Source organism: Nerophis ophidion, linkage group LG08 (genome assembly GCF_033978795.1).
Source record: "Nerophis ophidion isolate RoL-2023_Sa linkage group LG08, RoL_Noph_v1.0, whole genome shotgun sequence".
NCBI classification, from domain to species: domain Eukaryota; kingdom Metazoa; phylum Chordata; class Actinopteri; order Syngnathiformes; family Syngnathidae; genus Nerophis; species Nerophis ophidion.
Window position 1 is genome coordinate 16,475,349 of NC_084618.1, and position 22,147 is coordinate 16,497,495.

A 22,147-nucleotide genomic window follows, 5' to 3' on the forward strand; every position below is an offset into this window, starting at 1 on the left:
GTTAAATACACACAAAAGTACCACTTAATATGGATTTTTAGGTACTATGAGTTAGTATATTTATGCCATTTATTATCATATAGCACAAATCTCATACCGACCCATGCCTACTGTACAATTTCATATACTGATGCTAGGATGGATGTAAGCTCTGCCCCCATTTCGGCCAACAACTACCATGTTTGACTCGAGAACTCTACAGCAGGCGCGTCAAACTCCTTTTCATCGAGGGCCACATCACTGCCAGCAGAGGGCCGATTTTAACAGTGAGTAATTAACGTATTTGCCGATTAATTTTATTAATAAATATATTTTTTTTACGTACACTGCAACAAAAAAATACCTGTATATTTCACAGTGAAATTCCAGTCACCATTTTTCTAAACATAGAATCGACACATTTTTTAAACATTATATTCCAGTAAATGTAAAAGAAAGTACCCACTGTTTATTTACCATTTTAAAATGGTTATTTTACCGCAGCTTCGTAAGTAAAATTTTATGTAGTTTTTTCAACATATTACTTTAAATAGAAAAACTGTACGACTGTTATTTTTTTTAACTTTGGCAACTAAGCTGCCAGTTGTTGTTTTTTACTATAAAATAAATGTGGTGTCGTTTTTCCATTTACAGTAACAACAATTTTAGATTTTACAGTAAAAGTAGTCGGCGACATTTTATAATAAAAAAAGTGGTGGAGTTTATTTCAATTTGCTGTAAAAGCCACCGTAAATTTTACCGTAAAACCTATTGTCCTTTTTTTTAGAGTGTACAATTTGATGGTTAACTTGCTTGGAAACCCGAAGTCAAGCAGATATTGAAGTATTTATTTTTATTTTAACAAAAAAAAATGTGTTAAAATATAGAAAAAATACATTATTTTTGTTGCAATATTGCATAATATTAACATTTTTAAAAAGGTATGCAATTTCATGCAGTGCATATATATAATTAATTTTTTTTTTGTCAAAATGGAAAGAACGAAAATATATTTAGTAGGAAAAGATAAGGTTGATGCATTTTTTCCCACAAACTAAAAAATGTTGGGTTAAAAAATAACCCAATTTTAACCCAACTGCTGGTTCAGAAAAGGACAAACCCCTTCTTTGAGTTATTTTAACTCAATGCCTTGGGTTATTTTTTTCAACCCAACATTTGCGTTGAATTATTTAACCAAAAAGTTGAGTTATGATAGCTGAATGTTGGGTTATTCCCAACCAAACTATTGGGTTGAAATATTTAACCCAAAAGTTGAGTTATAATAACTAATTGTTGGGTTATTCCCAACCAAACTATTGGGTTGAATTATTCAACCAAAAAGTTGAGTTATAATAACTAACTGTTGGGTTATTCCCAACCAAACTATTGGGTTGAATTATTTAACCCAAAAGTTGAGTTATAATAATTAATTGTTGGGTTATTCCCAACCAAACTATTGGGTTGAATTATTTAACCCAAAAGTTGAGTTATAATAACTAATTGTTGGGTTATTCCCAACCAAACTATTGGGTTGAAATATTTAACCCAAAAGTTGAGTTATGATAACTAATTGTTGGGTTATTCCCAACCAAACTATTGCGTTTAATTATTTAACCCAAAAGTTGGGTTATAATAACTAATTGTTGGGTTATTCCCAACCAAACTATTGGGTTGAATTATTTAACCCAAAAGTTGAGTTATAATAACTAATTGTTGGGTTATTCCCAACCCAACTATTGGGTTGAAATATTTAACCCAAAAGTTGAGTTATGATAACTAATTGTTGAGTTATTCCCAACCAAACTATTGGGTTGAATTATTTAACCCAAAAGTTGAGTTATGATAACTAATTGTTGGGTTATTCCCAACCAAACTATTGGGTTGAAATATTTAACCCAAAAGTTGAGTTATAATAACTAATTGTTGGGTTATTCCCAACCAAACTATTGGGTTGAAATATTTAACCCAAAAGTTGAGTTATAATAACTAATTGTTGGGTTATTCCCAACCAAACTATTGGGTTGAAATATTTAACCCAAAAGTTGAGTTATAATAACTAATTGTTGGGTTATTCCCAACCAAACTATTGGGTTGAAATATTTAACCCAAAAGTTGAGTTATGATAACTAATTGTTGGGTTATTCCCAACCAAACTATTGGGTTGAATTATTTAACCCAAAAGTTGAGTTATAATAACTAATTGTTGGGTTATTCCCAACCAAACTATTGGGTTGAAATATTTAACCCAAAAGTCGAGTTATGATAACTAATTGTTGAGTTATTCCCAACCAAACTATTGGGTTGAAATATTTAACCCAAACGTTGAGTTATAATAACTAATTGTTGGGTTATTCCCAACCAAACTATTGGGTTGAAATATTTAACCCAAAAGTTGAGTTATAATAACTAATTGTTGGGTTATTCCCAACCAAACTATTGGGTTGAAATATTTAACCCAAAAGTTGAGTTATGATAACTAATTGTTGAGTTATTCCCAACCAAACTATTGGGTTGAATTATTTAACCCAAAAGTTGAGTTGTAATAACTAATTGTTGGGTTATTCCCAACCAAACTATTGGGTTGAAATATTTAATCCAAAAATTGATTTATAATAACTAATTTTTGGGTTATTCCCAACCAAAGTATTGGGTTGAAATATTTAACCCAAAAGTTGAGTTATGATAACTAACTGTTGGGTTTATCCCAACCAAACTATTGCATTGAATTATTTAACCCAAAAGTTGGGTTACGCTAACTTGGTGATCGGCAACCCGTTTCTCTAGTGGCTCCCTGGAGCATTTTTAAAAACTAATTAAAAATGTTGGAAATTTTTGGTTTTTGTTTGTATTATGTTTTTTGTTTGAGGACAACCCTTCCCAAATGTTAGAAATATTAATATGTTTGTGTATGGTGAACATCATTTTGTCCTACTGATTTTGGCGGTTCTTGAACTCACCGTAGTGTGGACTGTGACCCGACACTTTGTTTACATGTCAAATCTTCCACTCCTTTGTCTCATTTTGTACACCAAACGTTTTATACTGTGCATGAATGCACAAAAGGTGCGCTTTGTTGACGTTATTGACTTTTTGGAGTTAAGCTAATCAATGCTAACATGCTATTTAGGCTAGCTGTGTGTACATATTGCATCATTAAGCCTCATTTGTAGGTATATTAGACCTCATCTAATATCCTTTACTTGTATCCACTTTGTATATAATTTATATTTGCACGTCCCATGTCACATTGTCTGTACGTATTATTGGTTGAATTTCTGAGGGTTGTTTGTGTGCCATGTTGTTCCAGACCACAGTAAACTTTACTGAGCTTGCTAAAAGATTGTAATAAATCTTTAACTTGGAGACACACATTTATACTTCTGGCCATTAAAAGCCAGACATTTCCAGGAGTTATCTCACCTTCTGAGTAGCCTCTGATTTAGTAACGTTGTAAAAATGTGTAGAATAAATATTACATTTCAACATTTCTGTTTACGAAGATTTGCGTGAGCCTGCGATAGTCATTTTGATAGTAGGCTAATATAGACACTTACATCATGTGTTGCCTTCATTATGACACTTATATAAGACTTAGAAAGTCATTTTGATAGTAGGCTAATATATACACTTACATCATGCGTTGCCTTCATTATAACACTTATGTAATACTTTTAAAGTCATTTTGATAGTAGGCTAATATAGACACTTACATCTTGTGTTGTGTTCATTATAAGACTTATATATTACTTTAAAAGTCATTTTGATAGTAGGCTAATATAGACACTTACATCATGTGTTGTGTTCATTATAAGACTTATATATTACTTTAAAAGTCATTTTGATAGTAGGCTAATATAGACACTTACATCATGTGCTGCTTTCATTATAAGACTTATATATTACTTTAAAAGTCATTTTGATAGTAGGCTAATATAGACACTTACATCATGTGTTGCTTTCATTATAACACTTATATAAGACTTATAGTCATTTTGATAGTAGGCTAATATAGACACTTACATCATGTGTTGTGTTCATCATAAGACTTATATATTACTTTAAAAGTCATTTTGATAGTAGGCTAATATAGACACATCATGTGTTGCCTTCATTATGACACTTATATAAGACTTATAAAGTCATTTTGATAGTAGGCTAATATAGACTGTTACATCACGTGTTGCCTTCATTATAACACTTATGTAATACTTTTAAAGTCATTTTGATAGTAGGCTAATAAAGACACTCACGTCATGCGTTGTCTTCATCATAAGACTTATATATTACTTCAAAAGTCATTTTGATAGTAGGCTAACGTAGCTAATATAGACACTTGGATCATGTGTTGCCTTAATTATAACACTTATATAAGACTTTTAAAGTACTTTTGATAGTAAGCTACTATAGTTAATATAAACACTTACATCATGTGTTGCCTTAATTATAACACTTATACAAGACCTTTAAAGTCATTTTGATAGTAGGCTAATATAGGTAATATAGACACTTACATCATGTGTTGCCTTAATTATAACACTTATACAAGACCTTTAAAGTCCTTTTGATAGTAGGCTAATATAGGTAATATAGACACTTACATCATGTGTTGCCTTCATTATAACACTTGTACAAGACTCTTAAAGTAATTTTGATAGTAGGCTGTTATAGGTAATATAGACACTTTCATCATGTGTTGTCTTCATTATAAGACTTATATAAGATGTTTAAAGTACTTTTGATAGTAGGCTACTATAGTTAATATAAACACTTACATCATGTGTTGCCTTCATTATAACACTTATACAAGACTTTTAAAGTCCTTTTGATAGTAGGCTAATATAGGTAATATAGACACTTACATCATGCGTTGCCTTCATTATAACACTTATACAAGACTCTTAAAGTCATTTTGATAGTAGGCTAATATAGCTAATATAGACATTTTCATCACGTGTTGTCTTCATTATAAAACTTATATAAGACGTTTAAAGTACTTTTGATAGTAGGCTACTATAGTTAATATAAACACTTACATCATGTGTTGCCTTCATTATAACACTTGTACAAGACTCTTAAAGTCATTTTGATAGTAGGCTAATATAGGTAATATAGACACTTACATCATGTGTTGCCTTCATTATAAGACTTATATAAGACTTTTAAAGTACTTTTGATAGTAGGCTAATATAGCTAATAAGGACACTTACATCATGTGTTGTCTTCATTATAAGACTTATATAAGACTTTTAAAGTCCTTTTGATAGTAGGCTCCTATAGTTAATATAAACACTTGCATCATGTGTTGCCTTAATTATAACACTTATACAAGACTTTTAAAGTAATTTTGATAGTAGGCTGTTATAGCTAATATAGACATTTTCATCACGTGTTGTCTTCATTATAAGACTTATATAAGACTTTTAAAGTACTTTTGATAGTAGGCTAATGTAGCTAATATAGACACTTACATCATGTGTTGCCTTAATTATAAGACTTTTAAAGTCCTTTTGATAGTAGGCTATTTTAGGTAATATAGACACTTACATCATGTGTTGCCTTCATTATAACACTTATACAAAACTCTTAAAGTCATTTTGATAGTAGGCTGTTATAGCTAATAAAGACATTTTCATCATGTGTTTTTTTCATTATAACACTTATATAAGACTTTTAGAGTCATTTTGATAGTAGGCTCCTATAGTTAATATAAACACTTGCATCATCCATCCATCCATTTTCTACCGCTTATTCCCTTTCGGGGTCGCGGGGGGCGCTGGCGCCTATCTCAGCTACAATCGGGCGGAAGGCAGGGTACACCCTGGACAAGTCGCCACCTCATCACAGGGCCAACATGTGTTGCCTTAATTATAACACTTATATAAGACTTTTAAAGTCATTTTGATAGTAGGCTAATATAAACACATCATGGGTTGTCTTCATTATAACACTTGTGTAATACTTTTAAAGTAATTTTGATAGTAGGCTAATAGAGCTAATATAGACACTTACATAAAGCATTGCCTTCATTACAAGACTTATATAAGACTTTTCATTTTTTGCGGCTCCAGACAAATTAGTTATTTGTATTTTTGGCCCAATATGGCTCTTCCAACGTTTTGGGTTGCCGACCCCTGATCTAACTCAATGTTGGGTGATTGTAAATAATGTCCATAGTAAAATTTCCTTCCAGAAAAAAAGTTTGTTTTTAATAGAGAAAAAAAAGCCTTATACCCCAAAAGTGCGTTAGACGTTGATAAATAACCCAAAAATGGGTCATCATTTTGAAAAAACAGAAATCGATTTAAAATAATACCCTCATAACCCAAAAAATTGATTTCTATTCATAAAAATAAGTCTAAAATTTAACCCAACACTAGCAACTCATAAATTGGGTCATCAAAAATAACCCAGTATTATAAAATGATGCGACGGGCCTGGAGTTTGACGCCTGTGCTCTTGAGCAGTGGTTCTTAACCTTGTTGGAGGTACAGAACCCCAGCAGTTTCATACACGCATTCACTGAACCCTTCTTTAGTGAAAAATTAATGTGTTGTTTTTTTTTCAAATTCAAGACAAAGTTATATGTTTTTGGTAACACTTTATTATGGGGAACATATTCTAAGTAACAAAGACCTAATTTAGAGTTGTTTGGACACTCAAGAAACATATTCTAAGTGAAGTGAAGTGAATTATATTTATATAGCGCTTTTCTCAAGCGACTCAAAGCGCTTTACATAGTGAAACCCAATATCTAAGTTACATTTAAACCAGTGTGGGTGGCACTGGGAGCAGGTGGGTAAAGTGTCTTGCCCAAGGACACAACGGCAGTGACTAGGATGGCGGAAGCGGGAATCGAACCTGCAACCCTCAAGTTGCTGGCACGGCCACTCTACAAACCGAGCCATACCACCCCAAGTAACAAAGACTTAATTTAGAGTTATTTGGACACCCAGGGAACATATTCTAGGTAACAAAGACTTAATTTAGAGTTATTTGGACACTTAGGGAACATATTCTAAGTAACAAAGACTTAATTTAGAGTTATTTGGACACTCATGGAACATATTCTAAGTAACAAAGACTTAATTTAGAGTTATTTGGACACTTAGGGAACATATTCTAAGTAACAAAGACTTAATTTAGAGTTATTTGGACACTTAGGGAACATATTCTAAGTAACAAAGACTTAATTTAGAGTTATTTGGACACTCATGGAACATATTGTAAGTAACAAAGACTTAATTTAGAGTTATTTGGACACTAGGAGAACGTATTCTAAGTAACAAAGACTTAATTTAGAGTTATTTGGACACCCAGGGAACATATTCTAAGTAACAAAGACTTAATTTAGCGTTATTTGGACACTAGGGGAACATATTTTAAGTAACAAAGACTACATTTAGTGAAGTGAGTGAGTGAAGTATATTTATATAGCGCTTTCCTCTTGTGACTCAAAGCACTTTACATAGTGAAACCCAATATCTAAGTTACATTTAAACCAGTGTGGGTGGCACTGGGAGCAGGTGGGTAAAGTGTCTTGCCCAAGGACACAACGGCAGTGACTAGGATGGCGGAAGCGGGAATCGAACCTGCAACCCTCAAGTTGCTGGCACGGCCGCTCTACCAACCGAGCTATTTGGACACTAGGGGAACATATTCTAAGTAACAAAGACTTAAATTGGAGTTATTTGGACACTAGGGGAACATATTGTAAGTAACAAAGACTTAATTTAGAGTTATTTGGACACTAGGAGAACGTATTCTAAGTAACAAAGACTTAATTTAGAGTTATTTGGACACCCAGGGAACATATTCTAAGTAACAAAGACTTAATTTAGCATTATTTGGACACTATGGGGACATATTTTAAGTAACAAAGACTTAATTTAGAGTTATTTGGACACTATGGGAACACATTTTAAGTAACAACGACTTAATTTAGAGTTATTTGGACACCCAGGGAACATATTCTAAGTAACAAAGACTTAATATAGCGTTATTTGGACACTATGGGGACATATTCTAAGTAACAAAGACTTAATTTTGAGTTATTTGGACACTAGGGGAACATATTCTAAGTAACAAAGACTTAAATTGGAGTTATTTGGACACTAGGGGAACATAATGTAAGTAACAAAGACTTAATTTAGAGTTATTTGGACACTAGGGGAACGTATTCTAAGTAACAAAGACTTAATTTAGCGTTATTTGGACACTATGGGGACATAATTTAAGTAACAAAGACTTAATTTAGAGTTATTTGGACACTATGGGAACACATTTTAAGTAACAACGACTTAATTTAGAGTTATTTGGACACCCAGGGAACATATTCTAAGTAACAAAGACTTAATATAGCGTTATTTGGACACTATGGGGACATATTCTAAGTAATAAAGACTTAATTTAGCGTTATTTGGACACTATGGGGACATATTTTAAGTAACAAAGACTTAATTTACAGTTGTTTGGACACCAGGGGAACATATTTTAAGTAAGAAAGACTTAATTTAGAGTTATTTGTACACTAGGGGAACATATAAGTAACAACGACTTAGTTTTGAGTTATTTGGCTAGGGACAGGGTCAGCGGTTTAGGGTTATAATAAGGCCATGCCAAATAAGGCATTAATAAGTACTTAATACTGACTACTTAAGATCCAATATGTTACTAATATGCATGTTAATAAGCCACTAATTAATGCTGAATATGTTCGCTGTACTAAAGTGTTACCATGTTTGTTTTTTTACTGGTGCACAAAATGTACTGTGCATGAACATCACCTTGTTCAAACAACAAAACTAAGAAACTGCATAAACTCACAACAAATGACACACCTGCTAATCCAGGGGTGCCCACACTTTTTCTGCAGGCGAGCTACTTTTCAATTGACCAACTCGAGGGGATCTAGCTCATTTATATATATCATTTATATTTATTTATTTATGAAAGAGACATTTTTGTAAACAAGTTAAATGTGTTTAATGATAATACAAGCATATGTAACACATATAGATGTCTTTCTTTCAGGAAGACAAGAATATAAGTTGGTGTATTACCTGATTCTGATGACTTGCATTGATTGGAATCAGACAGTAATGATGATAACGCCCACATTTTCAAATGGAGGAGAAAAAAAGTTGTCCTTTCTGTACAATACCACATGAAAGTGGTTGGTTTTTGGCATCTAATTCATCCAGCTTCCATACACTTTACAAGAAAAACATTGGCGGCAAATTCCGTAGCTTGCTTGATTGACATTCACGGCACCCGAGGGTCTTGTGAGATGACGCTGGCTGCTGCCAGTTCATTATTATGAAAAAAATGACAGAGAGGAAGGCGAGAAACACTTTTTATTTCAACAGACTTTCGCGCCGTCCCTTCCGTCAAAACTCTAAAGGCCGACTGCACATTTCCTATCTTCACAATAAAAGCACTGCTTCATGCTGCCTGCGCTAACAAAATAAGAGTGATGTGCACGCCAGCTTTCTGAGGGATCGCTTGTGCACGCCAGTTTTCCGAGACTCTGTATTTAGTTAGCGCAGGCAGCATGAAGCAGGGCTTTTATTGTGACGATAGGAAATGTGCAGTCGGCCTTTAGAGTTTTGACGGAAGGTACGGCGCGAGAGTCTGTTGAAATAAAAAGTGTTTCTCGCCTTCCTCTCGGTCATATTTTCATAATAATGATCTTGCAGCAGCCAGCGTCATCTCACAAGACCCTCCGGTACCGTGAATGTCATTTAAGTGACGTCTTGGTGAAGACTGATGATCACTAATTTTTAGGTCTATTTTTTTTTAAAAGCCTGGCTGGAGATCGACTGACACACCCCCCGCGGTCGGCTGGTAGCTCGCGATCGACGTAATGGGCACCCCTGTGCTAATCAGTCAACTGTTGCCGGATCCGTAATATGCCAACAGGGAGAAGTTTGTATTTACACAAAGAGTTGGGTGTGTTTTGACCTCTGCCGAACCCCTGAGGCCGACCCACCGAACCCCTTAGGTTCGATAGAACCAAAGTTAAGAACCACTGCTCTAGAGACTTTGCTGGGAATTTGGTGAAAAAGAAAAAAAAAATGCATCCGATTTGTCTTTGGAACAGCGGCACCGTGTGGCGAGACGTTGCACTACCGCGTGAGACACCATGACCCGTTTAAGAAGTTACTTCGCAGGGATGACAGGAACCAACAGGGACTGTGAAAATGCTGGCTGCTGCTGATGAAAAACGTGGAGAAGACTTCAAATACCTGTCGAGGCGACAACACTGACAGCGCTCGTTCGGGAGGCCCCGAGCGTCCCGTAGAGGTAGGCTACATAGTCGGAGCCGGGCCGGAGCCCGGAGACCCGCTGTGACGTGGCGTCGCGGGACAGGTTGTACTCCTGGGGCCGCGTCAGCCAACCGGAGTCAATAATCTCCAGCACAAAACCCTCAAAGTGTCCCCGGGAGTCGTTCCAGGCTAGCAAAAAGCTCTCCGAGGTCACGTCGGACACGTAAAGACGACCGAGCGCCGGCTGACACGCTGGTGGGGAGAAACCATCATTAGACGCTTGGATCGGGCGTGCGCATGCACCGGGGTTTTAGGACCCAGCTCGGATTGTTGCAAGCTTAGAGGAAAGTCTCTTTCAGGCATCCGTCGTTTGGAAGAATGTTAGCATGCACAGACGTCACGTGGAACCATCCATCTTTCAATTATCTAAGGTCGGGTCGCGGGGGCAGCAGCCTAAGCAGGGAAGCCAGTCACTTGGTCCAGCTCCCTCCGGGGGAGCCCGAGGCGTTCCCAGGCCAGCCGGGAGACATAGTCTTCTCAACATGTCCTGGGTCTTCCCCGTGGCCTCCTACCGGTCGGACGTGCCCTAAACACCTCCCTAGGGAGGCGTTCGGGTGGCATCCTGACCAGAAGCCCGAACCACAGCCATGTAGAGAAGCAGGGGCTTTACTTTGAGCTCCCCCCGGATGGCAGAGCTTCTCACCCTAAGGGAGAGACTCACCACCTGGCGGAGGAAATTCATTTTGGCCGATTGTACCCTTGATCTTGTCCTTTGGGTTATAATCCAGAGCTCATCACCAAAGGTGAGGATGGGAACGTACAAACCCCGTTTCCATATGAGTTGGGAAATTGTGTTAGATGTAAATATAAACGGAATACAATGATTTGCAAATCTTTTTCAACCCATATTCAGTTGAATGTGCTACAAAGACAAGATATTTGATGTTCAAACTCATAAACTTTTTTTTTTTTGCAAATAATAATTAACTTAGAAATTCATGGCTGCAACACGTGCCAAAGTAGTTGGGAAAGGGCATGTTCACCACTGTGTTACATCACCTTTTCTTTTAACAACACTCAGTAAACTTTTGGGAACTGAGGAAACTAATTGTTGAAGCTTTGAAAGTGGAATTCTTTCCCATTCTTGTTTTATGTAGAGCTTCAGTCGTTCAACAGTCCGGGGTCTCCGCTGTCGTATTTTACGCTTCATAATGCGCCACACATTTCCGATGGGAGACAGGTCTGGATTGCAGGCGGGCCAGGAAAGTACCCACACTCTTTTACTACGAAGCCACGCTGTTGTAACACTTGGCTTGTATTGTCTTGCTGAAATAAGCAGGGGTGTCCATGATAACATTGCTTGGATGACAAACATATGTTGCTTCCAAACCTGTATGGACCTTTCAGCATTAATGGTGCCTCCACAGATGAGTAAGTTACCCATGCCTTGGGCACTAATACACCCCTATACCATCACAGATGCTGGCTTTTGAACTTTGCGCCTATAACAATCCGGATGGTTAAGTTCCTCTTTGTTCCGGATGACACCACGTCCACAGTTTCCAAATATAATTTGAAATGTGGACTCATCAGACCACAGAACACTTTTCCACTTTGCATCAGTCTATCATAGATGAGCTCGGGCCCAGCGAAGCCGGCAGCGTTCCTGGGTGTTGTTGATAAATGGCTTTTGCTTTGCATAGTAGAGCTTTAGCTTGCACTTACAGATGTAGCAACCAACTGTAGTTACTGACAGTGGTTTTATGAAATGTTCCTGAGCCCATGTGGTGATATCCTTTACACACTGATGTCGGTTTTTGATGCAGTGTGGCCTGAGGGATAAAAGGTCCGTAATATCATCGCTTATGTGGAGGGATTTCTCCAGATTCTCTGAACCTTTTGATGATTTTACAAACCATAGATGGTAAAATCCCAAAACTCCTTGCAAAAGCTTGTTGAGAAAAGTTGTTCTAAAACTGTTCGACAATTTGCTTACAAAGTGGTGACCCTCGCCCCATCCTTGTTTGTGAATGACTTAGCATTTCATGGAAGCTGCTTTTATACCCAATCATGGCACCCACCTGTTCCCAATTAGCCTGCACACCTATGAGATGTTCCAAATAAGTGTTTGATGAGCATTCCTCAACTTTATCAGTACTTATTGCCACCTTTCCCTGGGTGTTTTTGATAAATGGCTTTCGCTTTGCATAGTAGAGCTTTAGCTTGCACTTACAGATGTAGCGACCAACTGTAGTTACTGACAGTGGTTTTATGAAGTGTTCCTGAGCCCATGTGGTGATATTCTTTACACGCTGATGTCGGTTTTTGATGCAGTACCGCCTAAGGGATAAAAGGTCCGTAATATCATCGCTCATGTGGAGGGATTTCTCCAGATTCTCTGAACCTTTTGATGATTTTACAAACCGTAGATGGTAAAATCCCTAAACTCCTTGCAATAGCTCGTTGAGAAATGTTGTTCTAAAACTGTTCGACAGTTTGCTTACAAAGTGGTGACCCTCGCCCCATCCTTGTTTGTGAATGACTTAGCATTTCATGGAAGCTGCTTTTATACCCAATCATGGCGCCCACCTGTTCCCAATTAGCCTGCACACCTGTGAGATGTTCCAAATAAGTGTTTGATGAGCATTCCTCAACTTTATCAGTACTTATTGACACCTTTCCCTGGGTGTTTTTGATAAATGGCTTTCGCCTGGCATAGTAGAGTTTTAACTTGCACTTACAGATGTAGCGACCAACTGTAGTTACTGACAGTGGTTTTATGAAGTGTTCCTGAGCCCATGTGGTGATATCCTTTACACACTGATGTCGGTTTTTGATGCAGTACCGCCTGAGGTATCAAAGGTCCGTAATATCATCGCTTACGTGCAGTGATTTCTCCAGATTCTCTGAACCTTTTGATGATTTTACGGACCGTAGATGGTAAAATCCCTAAATTTCTTGCAATAGCTCGAATGAGAAATGTTGTTCTAAAACTGTTCGACAATTTGCTTACAAATTGGTGACGCTCGCTCCATCCTTGTTTGTGAATGACTTAGCATTTCATGGAAGCTGCTTTTATACCCAATCATGGCACCCACCTGTTCCCAATTAGCCTGCACACCTGTGGGATGTTCCAAATAAGTGTTTGAGGAAGCATTTAAGTCTCCCCTTAAAACTCATCTGTATACTCTAGCCTTTAAATAGACCTCATTTTTAGACCAGTTGATCTGCCGCTTCTTTTCTTTTTTCTCCTATGTCCCCTCCTCCCTTGTGGAGGGGGTCCGGTCCGATGACCATGGATGAAGTACTGGCTGTCCAGAGTCGAGACCCAGGATGGACCGCTCGTCGGGACCCAGGATGGACCGCTCGCCTGTGTATCGATTGGGGACATCTCTACGCTGCTGATCCGCCTCCGCTTGAGATGGTTTCCTGTGGACGGGACTCTCGTTGCTGTCTTGGATCCGCTTGAACTGAACTCTCGCGGCTGTGTTGGAGCCACTGTGGATTGAACTTTCACAGTATCATGTTAGACCCGCTCGACATCCATTGCTTTCGGTCCCCTAGAGGGAGGGGGGGGGGGGGGGGGTCCTCTCCAAGGTTTCTCATAGTCAGCATTGTCACTGGCGTCCCACTTGATGTGAATTCTCCCTGCCCACTGGGTGTGAGTTTTCCTTGCCCTTTTGTGGGTTCTCCCGAGGATGTCGTAGTCGTAATGATTTGTGCAGTCCTTTGAGACATTTGTGATTTGGGGCTATAAAAATAAACATTGATTGATTGATTGATTGATTGATGAGCATTCCTCAACTTTATCAGTATTTATTGCCACCTTTCCCAACTTCTTTGTCACGTGTTGCTGGCATCAAATTGTAAAGTTAATGATTTGCAAAAAAAATTAAGTTTATCAGTTTGAACATCAAATATCTTGTCTTTGTAGCATATTCAACTGAATATGGGTTGAAAATGATTTGAAAATCATTGTATTCCGTTTATATTTACATCTAACACAATTTCCCAACTCATATGGAAACGGGGTTTGTAGATCGATTGGTAAACTGAGAGCTTTGCCTTCCGGCTCAGCCACCTGTGCTATTTGACCTTGACCAGAGCCGAGTCGTTTGCCCTTCCGGAGCCTTCAAGACCTCCTGGGGCAAGCGACGAGGTATGACGTCGTCGTCTTTGTGTCCACAGGCACGGTCGCTCATTTGCTTTTGCCATCATCATAGACATGGTGGGCGGGGCTTCATGCATTTCGACCCGAAGGCTCAATATTGGCAACCAAAAACCTCGAGCGGAGGAGGCTGCCGCTATCACCGTGCCTTCTCGCAGCTCCGCGACGTTAAGTGAGGGTTTTGCCGTGAAGGTGCTTCGTGCAGGCGGCGGAAAAAGGTGCGGCGCCGAGATAGTCAAGACCTCGAGGTGAGAGGAAAGTAAGCAGGGTGAACAACAACAAAGGCCAACTGACCGTTTTGTTTTCAGAGCAAATTGTCTATATAAATATCTAAGTTACTTTTTTTTAAAGCAACGTGGGTGGTACTGGGTGCAGGCGGGTAAAGTGTCTTGCCCGAGGACACGACGGCAGCCACTAGGGTGGCGGAAGCGGGGATCGAACCTGCAAACCTGAAGTTGCTGGCGCGGCCGCTCTACCAACTGAGCCATACCGCCCCAAATTAATTACGAGTTGGATAATAACGGAATATCGGCAAAAAAGCCATTATCGGACATCTCTAAATTATTATTATTATTTCGAGTTCATCTTATTTTCACAACAAATGGTTAAAGGCCTACACGGTCTAGCTCCAGCCTATCTTGCCGATTGTACTGTACCATATGTCCCGAGGGGGGGGGTTTGCCCACATCTGAGGTCCTCTCCAAGGTTTCTCATAGTCAGCATTGTCACTGGCGTCCCACTGGATGTGAATTCTCCCTGCCCACTGGGTGTGAGTTTTCCTTGCCCTATTGTGGGTTCTTCTGAGGATGTTGTAGTCGTAATGATTTGTGCAGTCCTTTGAGACATTTGTGATTTGGGGCTATATAAATAAACATTGATTGATTGATTGATTGATACTGAAAGCCACTACTACCGAAATATCCTGCGGAAACGTCTCAATATGACGCGTGACGTCCTGGATTGTAGAGGACATTTTGTTCCAGCATCGTTCCCAGCTATTAAGTCGTCTGTTTTCATCGCAAAATTCCACAGCATTCTGGACATCTGTGTTGCTGAATCTTTTGCAATTTGTTCAATGAATAATGGAGACGTCAAAGAAGAAAGCTGTAGGTGGGAAGCGGTGTATTGCGGCCGCCTTTAGCGACACAAACACGGCCGGTGTTTCATTGTTTACATTCCCGAAAGATGACGGTGAAGCTTTACTATGGAACAGAGCGGTCAAGCGAACACGGTTGGATTGGACCACACACACAAACTACAGTGTATTATGCAGCGATCATTTTGAAAGATTGTGTTTCGAAGAGGGTCCCTTGCAAAGGGACAGCACCTGTCGACTGGTGCTGAAGAAAAGTGCGGGGCCGACCTTCAGGTTGTACAAGTACGACCATGTAATCTCACTAAAACACTAGTAACACAATAAGCAGATAAGGGATTTTCCAGAATTATCCTAGTAAATGTGTCTAATAACATCTGAATTTTTTTTTATAGTCCTTCACTCTCACTTTCCTCATCCATAAATCTTTCATCCTCGCTCATATTAATGGGGAAATTGTCGCTTTCTCGGTCCGAATCGCTCTCGCTGCTGGTGGCCATGATTGTAAACAATGCTCAGATGTGAGGAGCTCCACAACCTGTGACGTCACGCGCACATCGTCTGCTACTTCCGGTACAGGCAAGGCTTTTTTATTAGCGACCAAAAGTTGCGAACTTTATCGTGGATGTTCTCTACTAAATCCTTTCAGCAAAAATATGGCAATATCGCGAAATGATCAAGTATGACACATAGAATGGACCTGCTAGCCCCGTTTAAATAAGAACATCTCATTTCAGTAGGCATTTAAATTTTTTTTAAAGCAGCGTGGGTGGCACTGGGTGCAGGCGGGTAAAGTGTCTTGCCCAAGGACACAGTGGCAACGACTAGGGTGGCGGAAGCGGGGATCGAACCTGCAACCCTGAAGTTGCTGGCACGGCCGCTCTACCAACTGAGCCATAACACCCCAAATTAATCACGAGTTGGACAATATCGGCAAAAAAGCCATTATCGGACATCTCTATATTTTTATTATTATTTGAGTTTACAGGGGCTGCACTATCCACTTTGGCCGCCAGATGGCAGTAGAATGTTGAACGTCTGAAAATGTATTTTGTGGCAATTGCAACTTTAAAGGCCTACTGAAATGAGATGTTCTTATTTAAACGGGGATAGCAGGTCCATTCTATGTGTCATACTTGATCATTTAGCGATATTGCCATATTTTTGCTGAAAGGATTTAGTAGAGAACATCCACGATAAAGTTCGCAATTTTTGGTCGCTAATAAAAAAGCCTTGCCTGTACCGGAAGTAGCAGACGATGTGGGCGTGACATCACGGGTTGTTTAGCTCATGGCCACCAGCAGCGAGAGCGATTCGGACCGAGAAAGCGACGAATTCCCCATTAATTTGAGCGAGGATGAAAGATTCATGGATGAGGAAAGTGAGAGTGAAAGGCCTACTGAAACCCACTATTACTGTCTGATAATTTATACATCAATGATGAAATATTAAAATTGCAACACATGCCAATACGGCCGGTTTAGTTTACTAAATTACAATTTTAAATTTCCCGCGGAGTTTCTTGTTGAAAACGTTGCGGAATGATGACGCGTGCGCGTGACGTCTCGGGCTGGAAGGGACATATTAACCCAGCACCACACACGGCTAAAAGTCGTCTCTTTTCATCGCATAATTACACAGTATTTTTGGACATCTGTGTTGCTGAATCTTTTGCAATTTGTTCAATTAATAATGGAGACTGTAAAAAAGAATGCTGTTGGTGGAAAGCGGTGGATTGCAGTTGCCTTTTTTAGCAACCGAAACACAGCCGGTGTTTCTTTGTTGCGAAGCTTTAACACAGAGCGGTCAAGCGGACATGTTTCTCTACGTCAACCAGCAAGTTTTTGGATGGCAAAATTGTGATGTTAAGTCAGCTCTTACCGGAGACTTCAGTGGAATATGCGACCTCCTCCTGTAGCTGTCAAAAAAGCAGCTGTGATCTTGGCTCCTCCATTGGCTTCTCTCTGAGACACTGGCGTTCACCGCAGCCATCCGACTTTCAGGTATGACTTTAGAATCTCACTAAAACACTATTATAACAATAAGCAGATAAGGGATTTTCCAGAATTATCCTAGTAAATGTGTCTAATTACATGTAAAACGCTACCACTGTCGCAGCACGGAGCTGTCGCTTTTTCAATTTTTTTTTTTATTTTTTATTTTATTTTTAGTGCCTCACTCTAACTTTCCTCATCCACGTCGCCTTTTCTTTTATTTTTATTTTTTCTAGGGACGGCGTGGCGCAGTGGGAGAATTTGGCACAGCAGTGGGAGAGTGGCCGTGCGCAACCCGAGGGTCCCTGGTTCAAATCCCACCTAGTACCAACCTCGTCACGTCCGTTGTGTCCTGAGCAAGAACCTTCACCCTTGCTCCTGATGGATGCTGGGTAGCGCCTTGCATGGCAGCTCCCTCCATCAGTGTGTGAATGTGTGTGTGAATGGGTAAATGTGGAAGTAATGTCAAAGCGCTTTGAGTACCTTGAAGGTAGAAAAGCGCTATACAAGTACAACCCATTTATCATTTATTTAGTCTTTCACTCTAAATTTCCTCATCCACGAATCTTTCATCCTCGCTCAAATTAATGGGGAAATCGTCGCGGCTGGCTATGATTGTAAACAATGTTCAGATGTGAGGAGCTCCACAACCCGTGACGTCACACGCACATCGTCTGCTACTTCCGGTACAGGCAAGGCTTTTTTATTAGCGACCAAAAGTTGCGAACTTTATCGTGGATGTTCTCTACTAAATCCTTTCAGCAAAAATATGGCAATATCGCGAAATGATCAAGTATGACACATAGAATGGACCTGCTATCCCCGTTTAAATAAGAACATCTCATTTCAGTCGGCCTTTAAGGACTAGGGGAAAAAAAATAAAAAAATAGACGGCAAAGCGATTCAGATGTTATTAGACAAATTTACTAGGATAATTCTGGAAAATCCCTTTTATGCTTATTGTGTTACTAGTGTTTTAGTGAGATTATATGGTTGTACATGTACAACCTGAAGGTCATCACCAGTCGACGGGTGGTGGCGATGCCCATCTCTGCCCTTCGCAAGGAACCCTCTTCGAAACACGATCTTTGGAAATGATCGCTGCATAATACACTGAACTTTGTGTGTGTGGTCCAATCCAATAGCAATAGTGTGCGGCAAGAAAGTGGCGCAAACCTGGCACTTTTGTCAACGGAATTTGGCACAGCAGGGGGGAAAAAAAGCCGGAGAGGTGTGGCGACCGCCAGTGTCTCCGAGGGAAGCCACGTTTCTCGACGAGGCTGAGATTTATTTTATTTTTTTCCCCTCCTCCACGGTGGAAGCATCCGACGGTCAGGGGCGGCCAGTGGGAGGAGGCAAGAGGGTCCGCAGCTGCAGGAGGAACGACGCAAGCTCTCTGCTCATGTCTACGGTAAGAGCCGACTTATTAAATAAATGATAAATGGGTTGTACTTGTATAGCGCTTTTCTACCTTCAAGGTACTCAAAGCGCTTTGACATTACTTCCACATTTACCCATTCACACACTGATGGAGGGAGCTGCCATGCAAGGTGCCAACCAGCACCCATCAGGAGCAAGGGTGAAGTGTCTTGCTCAGGACACAACGGACGTGACGAGGTTGGTACTAGGTGGGAATTGAACCAGGGACCCTCGGGTTGCACACGGCCACTCTTCCACTGCGCCACGGTTGACATGTGGTGGGGAAACATGTTCGCTTGACTGCTCTGTTCTATAGTAAAGCTTCACCGTCATCTTTCGGGAATGTAAACAATGAAACACCGGCTGTGTTTGTGTTGCTAAAGGCAGCCGCAATACACCGCTTCCCACCTACAGCTTTCTTCTTTGACGTCTCCATAATTCATTGAACAAATTGCAAAAGATTCAGCAACACAGATGTCCATAATACTGTGGAATTAGGAGATAAAAACAGACGACTTATAGCTGGGAACGGTGCTGGAACAAAATGTCCTCTACAATGCGTGACGTCACACGCACGCGTCATCATACCGCGACGTTTTAGCATGATACTTTCGCACGAAATTTAAAATTGCAATGTAGTAAACTAAACTGGCTGTATTGGCATGTGTTTCAATATTATTTAATCATTGATATATAAACTATCAGACTGCGTGGTCGGTAGTAGTGGGTTTCAGTAGGCCTTTAACTGGACGCTTTCCATCATTTTCAGCAGACTGCATAGCAAAATAATTAACCTCCGTTCTTGGAAGCTATGGCCGTATGAATCCCATACTTACTGTATATTTTTTGTTTGTTTTTAATGTTTTAAGAATACAATGTGATGCCGAGGTGTACTTATAACAATTTTACAAACAAATGCTAGTATTTACAATCGTGGTGACGACAGAAAATTATTGAGAAGCACCGACATAAACTAATTCAATCTATAAAGTTTTGCATCTGTCCACCGGATGGCGCTACTTTATTTCGTCTATCCTTCACAATAGACACAATTACTGATGTTCTTCTTTTTTATGCATTCTAAATGGTAAATAAAGGCTAGCAAAAGTCAGCTAACAGCAAAGCCAATGGGAATTGCTCTATTCCGCCACCTCCATCAAGGTTTTATATACCCGTTCTAAGTGTATACGTCAAGTAGTGGCGTTCGTAAAAAAAAATGTAATATTTACATATTTTACTCATTTTAATGATTTGACAGACGCATCACAATGTAAATTTTTTACAAAGACTAAGTTGGAATTATTTCTGAACCCGAATATAAGGAGGACGAGCTACACGTTTTAGAAGCCGCGTGCTAAACAGATGCAGCTTTAGTGACAAACTAAGTAGCAGCGTCGCTAAGTGCCAAACAAGATATACAAATAATAATACAACCACCTACTGTACAATGTCTGCTCTCACTGGGATGTCGACTGGTGGGATGTTTATATCTTCCCGTTTAGATGAAGATTTAATCGTAATCCAGGAGGAGCAAACAAGCGTCTTTTCGCTTCTCTCTCGCTACCTCCGGTTCGAAATTGGATGTCAAAGATGACCAACTTCTCAGCCTTCTGTTGGTCATCCCGAATAAACTTTCACCCACTCCCACTCAGAGGCGATGCAACAGCTCACCGGTTCAATGTTAGCTCTTTGTGGTAACAATATCAATACTACATAGTATCGACCAAACCAATCAGTATCGTGGCCACCCATTGGCTTAACCTTAAGCAGCGTTACAAACTTAGCATGCTAACTTTGTTAGCCCATTTTGCAGCTGAACGCCTCAGAGTCATTCAACTTGGTACTTTACGCCTGCTAACTACTCTATTAGCATGCTAACTTTTTCAGACAATTTTGGAGCTGAACGCCTCAGTCATATAACTTGGTACGTGACGCATGCTAACTACTGTATTAGCACGCTAACTTTGTTAGCCCATTTTGCAGCTGAACACCTCAGAGTTATACAACTTGGTACTTGATGCCTGCTAACTACTCTATTAGCACGCTACCTTTGTTAGCCCATTTTGCAGCTGAACGCCTCAGAGTCATACAACTTGGTACTTGACGCCTGCTAACTACTCTATTAGCACGCTAACTTTGTTAGCTCATTTTGCAGCTGAACGCATCAGTCATACAACTTGGTACTTGACGCCTGCTAACTACTCTATTAGCACACTAACTTTGTTAGCCCATATTGCAGCTGAACACCTCAGAGTCATACAACTTTGTACTTGACGACTGCTAAGTACTCTATTAGCACGCTAACTTTGTCAGACAATTTTGCAGCTGAACGCCTAAGAGTCATACAACTTGGTATTTGACGCCAGCTAACTACTCTATTAGCACGCTAACTTTGTTAGCCCATTTTGCAGCTGAACACCTCAGTCATACAACTTGGTACTTGACGCATGCTAACTACTCTATCAGCATGCTAACTTTGTCAGACAATTTTGCAGGTGAACGCCGCAGAGTCATACAACTTGGAACTTGACGCATGCTAACTACTGTATTAGCACACTAACTTTGTTAGCCCAATTTGCAGCTGAACGCCTCAGAGTCATACAACTTGGTACGTGACGCATGCTAACTACTGTATTAGCACGCTAACTTTGTTAGCCCATTTTGCAGCTGAACGCCTCAGAGTCATACAACTTGGTACTTGATGCCTGCTAACTACTCTATTAGCACGCTAACTTTGTTAGCCCATTTTGCAGCTGAACGCCTCAGAGTCATACAACTTGGTACTTGACAAATGCTAACTACTCCATTAGCACGCTAACTTTTTTAGCCCATTTTGCAGCTGAACACCTCAGAGTCATACAACTTGGTACTTGACGCATGCTAACTACTCTATCAGCATGCTAACTTTGTCAGACAATTTTGCAGCTGAACGCCTCAGAGTCATACAACTTGGTACGTGACGCATGCTAACTACTGTATTAGCACGCTAACTTTGTTAGCCCATTTTGCAGCTGAACGCCTCAGAGTCATACAACTTGGTACGTGACGCCTGCTAACTACTCTATTAGCACGCTAACTGTGTTAGCCCATTTTGCAGCTGAACACCTCAGAGTCATACAACTTGGTACTTGACGCCTGCTAACTACTCTATTAGCACGCTAACTTTGTGAGCCCATTTTGCAGCTGAACGCCTCAGAGTCATACAACTTGGAACTAGACGCCTGCTAAC

General features: G+C 39.8%; 1 protein-coding gene across 1 annotated transcript in view; it reads right to left on the reverse strand.

Annotated features, from left to right (window-relative positions):
• LOC133557418 (tenascin-like) overlaps positions 1–22,147 on the reverse strand; it is a 172,866-nt gene that overhangs the window by 26,981 nt on the left and 123,738 nt on the right. Inside the window, exon 16 of the mRNA XM_061907865.1 lies at positions 10,224–10,496. Coding sequence (XP_061763849.1) covers positions 10,224–10,496 — 273 coding nt within the window. The remainder of the gene's footprint in view (positions 1–10,223; positions 10,497–22,147) is intronic.